At 41.6% G+C, this 8203-nt stretch overlaps 4 protein-coding genes across 4 annotated transcripts; all 4 read left to right on the plus strand.

Moving 5' to 3' along the window:
* The first annotated feature begins 2325 nt into the window (after nt 1-2325).
* Nucleotides 2326-3103, plus strand: LOC105701684 (histone H1-like). Its single transcript, XM_012428626.1, has one exon. It carries the CDS (start codon nt 2374-2376, stop codon nt 3001-3003), a length of 630 nt encoding a protein of 209 aa, XP_012284049.1. The 5' UTR covers nt 2326-2373; the 3' UTR covers nt 3004-3103.
* Nucleotides 3104-3324: 221 nt separating this feature from the next.
* LOC105701687 (histone H2B) lies at nt 3325-4478 on the plus strand. Its single transcript, XM_012428628.2, has one exon. It carries the CDS (start codon nt 3917-3919, stop codon nt 4286-4288), a length of 372 nt encoding a protein of 123 aa, XP_012284051.1. The 5' UTR covers nt 3325-3916; the 3' UTR covers nt 4289-4478.
* A 225-nt stretch (nt 4479-4703) lies between these two features.
* On the plus strand, nt 4704-5784 carry LOC105701689 (60S ribosomal protein L38). Its single transcript, XM_012428632.1, has 5 exons — nt 4704-4797; nt 5197-5230; nt 5305-5365; nt 5476-5598; nt 5702-5784. Exons 2-5 carry the CDS (start codon nt 5228-5230, stop codon nt 5740-5742), a joined length of 228 nt encoding a protein of 75 aa, XP_012284055.1. The 5' UTR covers nt 4704-4797; nt 5197-5227; the 3' UTR covers nt 5743-5784.
* A 43-nt stretch (nt 5785-5827) lies between these two features.
* LOC105701682 (2-(3-amino-3-carboxypropyl)histidine synthase subunit 1) lies at nt 5828-8141 on the plus strand. The gene is made up of 5 exons (XM_012428624.2): nt 5828-6377; nt 6456-6763; nt 6846-7229; nt 7322-7555; nt 7722-8141. Exons 1-4 carry the CDS (start codon nt 6065-6067, stop codon nt 7550-7552), a joined length of 1236 nt encoding a protein of 411 aa, XP_012284047.1. The 5' UTR covers nt 5828-6064; the 3' UTR covers nt 7553-7555; nt 7722-8141.
* The last annotated feature ends 62 nt before the right edge of the window (nt 8142-8203 follow it).

The following is an 8203-nucleotide window of genomic DNA, read 5'->3' on the forward strand; positions in this document are numbered from 1 at the left end:
GCGTGGCCGAATTTTTGGCATCGGTGGCATTGCCCGATGTAGGGTTTTTTGTGGGGGGTCTCAATTCTAACTTTTAGGGAGCAGATTGCGGGGAGGTCAAAAATCTTTTTTGCATCTGGGGTTTTTTTGAGGACGATGAGCACGAGGGGGATGGGGTTTTTAGTTTGGGAGGCGGTGAGACGGTGGGCGGAGATGACTGGGAAATTTTTGGTTTTTAAGTCCTCTACTACACATTCTGTGGGGATTTCAGTGGGGATGCCACGGATAATTACCTTGAGGGGTTTATCTTCGGGGAGGAGAAAAGTGTGATACTGGATGGTGTTTGTGTCCAAGAGGTTTATGAGATTGCGGAAGTCCGGGATAGAAGAAGGGTGAATGGTAATGCCATCTGTGCTGTTAATGGCTTTGGAATAAGAGATTTTTAGGGAGAGTAGGGTGGCGGAGAGTTTGGGCCATAGATTTTTTTCCCTGAGGATGACGGGAGGAATTTTCTGGGTGGGTGGAGGGGGATTTGCGTGGTGGTTGAACTGAGATGAGGTGGAGGGTGCGTCAGACGCTAGGAGTGAGAAGCGGTTTTTCGTGGGTATGGGGGCGTCTAGAGGTGGGGCTGTACGTCTACGTTTTCGTATACTGGGGTCAGAGAGGGTAAGAGTGGGGTCTTCGTCGGTGATGGAGCCGGAGGTTGAGGTTGAGGACTTTATGTCGTCGTCCATTGGGGAAGGAGGGCAGGATGAGGTTGCTTCATGTTTACGGAGGAGACCCATTATTATTTCATATTGATGTTCTGGGGGGACCGAGTCGAGGGTTTCTTGGAGTTTTTCTTGAATTTCAGGATTCATTGTTGAGGGGTTGGGTGTGGTGTCGTGGAGGAGGTTATGAGAGCAGAGAGGTTCTCCCGCCGGCGAGATACCGGGGGAGGGGGGGAGTGGGTGGGGGTCGATTATTAAGGGGGTGATGGAAGTGGACTGGATTATGTTAATGACTTACGTATGTTGAAGCGAAGTGGCCGTTTGCGATTTACACGAGTCAGAGTATTCAGTTTTCGCACAGCGGGAGCGGCAGGAGCGGAGGGCGTCGAACCGAACTCGATTAACCAGGCTCACTCGACTCACTCGAATGAACTGTGACTCCTGGTGAAAGACTCGAAAGTGAAGTGATAGACTCAAACTGAATGAAAGTGTCGACTCGACTGACCAAAAATCCGGCCGTTTACCTATTTATACGCGTTAGGCCGTGTGGCGGCGCACCAATCGCGGCCCACCTCCCTCAGCGTGCATCCGTTCTCGCTCCTGATTGGTGCGCTGGTGTTCCCAACTGCACCGCGCCACGTTGCATCGTGGAAACATAATGAAATGCACATTGATAATAATTTTCGATTTCTTGCAATTTCACATGTATCCTCTTCCAACTTATGAAAAATATAATGAAACCAAGTTACGGATAATATTTTTGCGTCATTTTTGTCAAATTGATCGGCAGATGCGAAACGTAATTATTGAAACATTTTCTAGGTTCTTTCTCTTTCAGAGTACAAAATGCGAAATCATACGAATTCTATCAAATAATCTCCCTTTACATTTTTAATTCGTATAAAATAATATGGCAGCATTTTAAACGGTCTGCTAGAAGGGACGTTCGACGCAGCAGCACGCCATGAATTTATCGCTTCGGTATTTTGTATTAACCTCACCAATCGGAATTATGATTCGATTTTTTCAAATTTTATACAAAACAATTAAGGTTAACAACAGAAAGAAGTATTTATAAACTTATAAACGAATTATTGTAACAGAGGAAAGTTGCCGTTCTCACGCACTAATCGTAGGACGACGAGCTGAAGGCGAAGAAGATCCCTCTTTTAAAATACCTCCTCGTAGTTCGATCTCGAGCCAATTTTCACTTTTACGTACTTTATTATCACTGTTTTCGGTACATCAAGTCAAAAAGAAAGGAATACTTCGATTTTCACTAATTTTAACGTTTCTTCGACGAAAGTGCAATCTAGCCCCGCGTACGGCGTCGAGAACATGACGTATATTCAGTCTCACGAGGTATTTCCTCCAGGGAAGTAAATTTTATCGGAAAGTATAAACCTTCCTTAACATAAAACCGATGCCATTGAGGTCTTATAAATAAAATAGCGAGGTTAAATAATTCCAAAAGCTGAAAATCACGTACCGAGCGGTAGGCACGTGGCGCGGCGCTCGAGGCGCAAGACCGGAGGGGTCTCTCTCCATGGTCCGCGCTCTGGCATCTAGTCGCAATTTTCGGCGGCGGCGGATAATTTTCGAGTTCACTTCGAATCAGACCGTCCATAGCGTTCGAGATATTCGAGGCTGTAAAGGAAGCAAAGGAAGGTTGTTTTTGAAAAGTATGGCAGATAAGTCCGCATCACCAGCTGTAATGTCGGCCGGAACAAACAGCCCGGCAGTTCAGGCTACTCCGAAGAAAGCGGCAGTACCGAGGTCGAAAAAGCCAAGAACGACGCCGTCTCACCCTCCGACATCGGAAATGGTCAACGCTGCTATCACAAACCTGCAGGAGCGTGGTGGTTCCTCTTTTCAGGCCATCAAGAAGTATATCGCCACAACGTACAAGCTGGACCTGGACAAGCAGTCGCCCTTTATAAAGAAATATCTAAAGGCTGCCGTGACTAGCGGAACCTTGATTCAAACCAAGGGAAAGGGTGCAACGGGATCATTTAAATTGGCTGCAAAATCTGAAACCGCAAAACCCAAGGCTCCCGTTGTCAAGGCGTCTCCCAAGAAAGCGACCGTCGTCAAGAAGCCAGCTGCAGTGAAAAAACCAGCAGTGGCAAAGAAAACCGTGGAGAAGAGGAAAGCACCTAAAAGTCCGATTGCAAAGCCGAAGAAGGCGAAAGCAACTCCGACCAAGAGTAAGGCCACAAAATCCCCCATGAAGAAACCTAAGGCACCGAGGCCCAAAAAAGCTCCCGCCAAGCCGAAAGCAGCCCCAAAGAAAGCCGCTGCTGCCAAGAAGTGAAAATTGATAACGATTTTCAACTTCACACGTTCCAATGGCCCTTTTCAGGGCCACCAATAAGATCTTACGTAAAACACTTTCATTTTGCAAATATACCTCTGAAAAAAAAAAATCCCATACCCTTCATACTTTACAGGTATTGTTCTTACATGAAGAGAATGAAATGATGCTGAACATTTTTCAGGGAAGCAGAAATGAAATATAAAGGAAGGAATTTATTTAACATGTACAGTAAATTTACAAAGCAATATGCTGGGCATAAAATATCGATTAATCTCTTTAATCGAGACAGTGTTCACCATGGCAGAATACTATTTTACTAGTTATGAAATAGTTTCACCGTTAATCGTGCCCTCGTTAATTTATTATTCATCCTCTAATAAGGAATTTCATAGCGTAGTTGTGTAAAATGCGAAGGAAAAATTTGCGTAGTTACGTTAGACTTTCTTTCCCCTATTTACTCTACTAAATAGATAATGTTTATCTATTGGTCTGTTTATCTAACTTTAAATGAGATTATGCTTGGATCTCAAACGATGTCTTTAGAGATTGTCGACTATCTATGTTATCAATCGGAAATGTTTATTTACCTGCCATATGAACTTTAAGTAGAATTGGTTTTTGGGTCTTTTAATGACGGACTTAAAAATTGTCAGCTTTTGACATTCAAATAATTTTGCCATACATGCGTTGCACCGTGAAAACCCGTGGGGTTCGATGTATAATGGCGTCGTGGTGGGAGAAGAGTTGATGGTCACGGAGTGGGGGAAGCCTCGCTCTCTGATTGGTGCGGCGCTCTCCGTCGTGAGGGCATAAATACGGGCGTCGCAGCGATTTGACTTCATTCGACTTCTCGAGCTTGTCCTGAAAGCATTTAGTAGAGGTTATCTCTGTATCCATTTGAATCGCAGAAATGCCGCCTAAGACTAGTGGAAAGGCTGTGAAAAAGGCTGGGAAGGCCCAGAAAAACATCAGCAAGACTGATAAGAAAAAGAAGAGGAAGAGGAAAGAGAGTTACGCCATTTACATCTACAAGGTTTTGAAACAAGTTCATCCCGATACTGGCGTTTCCAGCAAGGCCATGAGCATCATGAACAGCTTTGTCAACGACATCTTCGAACGCATTGCAGCCGAGGCTTCTCGTTTAGCTCATTACAACAAGCGATCTACGATCACCTCTCGGGAGATTCAGACCGCTGTAAGGCTGTTGTTGCCTGGTGAACTTGCAAAGCACGCCGTCAGTGAGGGGACGAAAGCTGTCACCAAATATACCAGCTCGAAGTGAGCTGACGATTTTCAAAACGGCCCTTTTAAGGGCCACCAAATATTTCAATACGAAAGAATTCCTGATTATGCAATAAATACTAATTTTTAACTGCCAGTAATATATGTTAGGACTCAAAATCACTATATAAAAAATGAAAACCTAATCGAGATAAGCGTTACGTACAATTTTTAAGGTACAATTTATTTTATGTCCAAACCAATTCGTACTGAATTGTACGATTGATTTTTCTGATTGAAAAATCGTTTTTATTGTTTTACTGAAATGGATGTTTGATTTCTGAATATATTACATAAAGGTTGTTTATGCAAATATTCAGGTCGCGATGTCTTGTATATTCGTAGATGTCAGCGACGTTCGTGGCCACGCTTGAAACTAGAAATGTAGCCTCTAATAAAACGTTATCCCCACTTCTATAACCTCTCTTTGCCCTACTGTTACTTACGCCATCGTACCTTTTCCCATTTGTGCTTCGAGCCTGTTGCATCGTTGCACCGTTTTAGCGACGTGTAAGTAAATAATGTTTGCAGCCTTCCTTACAAATAGATTATCTAAAACCTTTGAGTGATAGTGTTCAACTTAAGTGCTGATTATTGTATACGAATAAATGTAAAACGAAACTTGGCGAACTTGGAGAATGGTAATTGAGGTTATGTTGTGTCCCTTATTCGTTTTTTTGAACTACGAACTCAAAACCTGCACTTCGCTAATTAAAGCATTGGTATCTTCCTCTTCTCTAAATCAATGTGTACAATGAGAATTTGATATTTGTTTATATAAAAATAATTGTACTTTATTTGTGTGACATGTGCTTAACCTCAAAACTCCAACGCGCCAACAGGCGATGGTATGTCATTGAAAAAAGAGGAATGAGATTTTATTAATTTTACCCTTTATTTTTTTTGCAGTTGTCCATCCAAGAGCAAGCATAAAGAAAAAATGGTAAGAATAGTTCAAATGTGTCTGTCGACTGTATCACCAAATATTTTTTACTAAATCTAACTTTGTTTTTGTAGCCCCGTGAAATCAAGGAAATCAAGGACTTCCTGTTGAAGGCGCGGAGGAAGGATGCTAAATGTAAGTATTTTTTGTTTAACTGTATTTAAGAATTGTTGTCAAGAACGTCAGATATTGTAACGATCTTGGTTTGAATCATTTATCCAATTATATTTTTATGATTTATTTAGCTGTCAAGATAAAGAAAAATGCTGAGAATGTGAAATTCAAAGTACGCTGTTCACGGTTCCTTTACACTCTTGTCATTACGGATAAGGAAAAGGCGGAGAAACTGAAACAGTCGTTGCCTCCAGGTAAATCTAGTTCTTACCTCTCGTTATGGTTGCATTCAAAGTCTTCAGCAGAATAACTGGAAATTAAGACAAAACCATTAATTTAAATTTTTCATTTATGCAGGTCTGCAGGTTAAGGAAGTAAAACGAAGTGAGCGTATGTAAATGAAGAAATAAAGAAACTTAAAATATCCTGTTTGTCATTGACCTGATCGTGTAGTTATTTTTTTCTCTGATACGTAGCGACTTCGGTAGAACAGAATGGTAACTTTAGAATATCGGCAAAATAGGGATCTGTATATAGTGACGAGTAGTTCTTTCAATTGCCAATAGAGCGTGTTTCTTGTCTCTCGGGAACGAACAAAAGTGGAAGTTCTAGACAATAAATATTTTTAGTCGAAATGTCAAAAGTACGATAACGTTTGTTTGATTTGTTGTCGAAATTTGACAAAGCCAGTGGAGTAGCACGTGCAATCAACGCGTAATTATGAGTGAACAGGACAATTCTGTTGTGATCGTCAAGGCGAAGCCAGTTAGAAAAGTATTCAAGGCACCAGTAAAGGTGAATAAAATTCCGCAAGAATTGTTAAACGATCCATTGTTAAACGCAGCTATTGCAGTTCTACCTGAGAACTACAATTTTGAGATACATAAAACCATATGGCGAATCAAGGAAATCAAAGCAAAACGCGTGGCTCTTCAGATGCCCGAAGGGCTCTTGATGTACTCTACGACTATTGCTGACATCATCGAGGAATTTACCACTGCTGAAACTGTTATCATGGGGGATGTCGCTTATGGTAAAATCCCTATGGTTTAGTTAGAAGAGTTACAGCTATACATAATTTAAATTTTTTATGGTATTCTGGTTATTTCAGGTGCATGTTGTATCGACGATTATGTGGCACACGCGTTAAATGTTGATCTCTTGATCCATTACGGACATTCGTGCCTAGTGCCCATTGACCGAACTGCTGAAATAAAAGTGTTGTATATATTTGTTGATATAAAGATCGATGCAGCTCATTGCATAGAGTGCTTAAAAGCCACGCTGCCTATTACAACAAGGGTGGCACTTGTAAGTACGATACAGTTCGCCGGTACTTTGCAAGCGATTGCAGCCGAGATGAGAAAAATTGGTTATGAAACTACAGTGCCTCAAAGTAAACCCTTAAGTCCTGGTGAGGTATGTTCGAGATAACTCCTTTTTTTACTGTACCTACAAATGTGTATCCGTTTATCAAAGGGATAATCTAACATTTTTAAAGATTTTAGGATGTACGGCTCCACAAATTCGTTGTGCAGACGCTCTGGTTTATTTAGGAGACGGTCGTTTCCACCTTGAAGCAGCTATGATAGCGAATCCTGATCTACGAGCCTTCCGGTATGATCCATATGAGAAAAAGTTAACCGAAGAGTTCTATGATCATCCGGTAATGAGGGCAACCCGAAAATCTGCTATAGAAATAGCCAAGAATGCCAAAAAGTTTGGGTTGGTCCTGGGAACATTGGGGAGACAAGGGAATCCTAACGTTTTGCAAAACCTGCACAACAGGATAAAAAATCTAGGAAAGGATGACGTTTTCATCCTGATATCTGAAATCTTTCCTGACAAAATGAATCTCTTTCGTAACGTGGATGCATTCATACAGGTACGCTTAGTTATTGCCAGTCGACTGGCAAACTAAACTTAAGCAAATATTTTTAATATTTAATTGTACCCAATTTTCATGTTATGTCTCAGATAGCGTGTCCAAGACTAAGCATAGATTGGGGAACTGCCTTTGAGAAGCCTTTATTAACTCCGTACGAAGGTGCCGTAGCTTTAAAGTTAGCAGAATTGGATGAAGAGAAGCCATACCCCATGGACTTCTATGCTTCGGCCAGTCTCGGACCTTGGACACCGAATCATAAGCCATCGGAACTAGAAAAGCAGGCAGATGCTTGTTGTGGCAAATGCCGTAAGGAGAAATAAAAAGTAGGAAAATATGACAAGTATACGAGCGTTTGTCCGAATTGCGACCATCAAGAAGTAAACCTTAATACCATTCTTGTTTTGATTTCTTTGGGCATGCAGTGATATCGCATTCGTGAATTTTTTTTTCCTCGACAATCCACGTACTCTAATGACATTTCTCGCATAGGTGATCCCGTCGTCATCGTTTGACCGTTGTGCAATGAAAAACAAGGAACGCGAAGCGGTCAGAATTTGTTCGACGAGCCAAATCTCTCGGAGTTAAATATAGGAAAGCTTCGCGACTTTAAACCGTCGTTTACATTGAGTGACGACGGACATGACAGTTCCTGCTCGGACTATATTTATAAATACTGTACAATGTATAATACAATTAATGATCAGCCCTAAATGCTTCAGCATTCCTAATTCCGTCTTTAAAGAGAGTGACTCATCAGGTTCCAGAATCGCGAGAAAGATTTCAGAGCACCGTAGCGAGTTTTTTTCCTATCGAAGGTCGAGGGTCGCCGATTATTGGCGATATAAACGTTTATTAATATGCTTGGATCGTCGAATCGAAGGATGCGAAGTAATTCTTGCGATTTCTTCTACGATCTCGCAGACAGAAGAGATTCTTCCAATGTGCTCGAAAATTGTCCCTGAAACGAGATC

The sequence above is a fragment of the Orussus abietinus genome, unplaced genomic scaffold (genome assembly GCF_000612105.2).
Source record: "Orussus abietinus isolate OABI.00-Male unplaced genomic scaffold, Oabi_2.0 scaffold24, whole genome shotgun sequence".
Taxonomy (NCBI): Eukaryota; Metazoa; Arthropoda; class Insecta; order Hymenoptera; family Orussidae; genus Orussus; species Orussus abietinus.

Excerpts from the sequence above, each read along its gene's own strand:
- LOC105701684 (XM_012428626.1), top strand. The coding sequence starts at position 2,374 with ATGGCAGATAAGTCCGCATCACCAGCTGTAATGTCGGCCGGAACAAAC.
- LOC105701687 (XM_012428628.2), top strand. The coding sequence starts at position 3,917 with ATGCCGCCTAAGACTAGTGGAAAGGCTGTGAAAAAGGCTGGGAAGGCC.
- LOC105701689 (XM_012428632.1), top strand. Across the intron at positions 5,366-5,475 it reads GCGGAGGAAGGATGCTAAAT|CTGTCAAGATAAAGAAAAAT; the intron begins GTAAGTATTTTT and ends TGATTTATTTAG. Across the intron at positions 5,599-5,701 it reads GAAACAGTCGTTGCCTCCAG|GTCTGCAGGTTAAGGAAGTA; the intron begins GTAAATCTAGTT and ends TCATTTATGCAG.
- LOC105701682 (XM_012428624.2), top strand. The coding sequence starts at position 6,065 with ATGAGTGAACAGGACAATTCTGTTGTGATCGTCAAGGCGAAGCCAGTT. Across the intron at positions 6,378-6,455 it reads CATGGGGGATGTCGCTTATG|GTGCATGTTGTATCGACGAT; the intron begins GTAAAATCCCTA and ends TGGTTATTTCAG. Across the intron at positions 6,764-6,845 it reads AACCCTTAAGTCCTGGTGAG|ATTTTAGGATGTACGGCTCC; the intron begins GTATGTTCGAGA and ends ACATTTTTAAAG.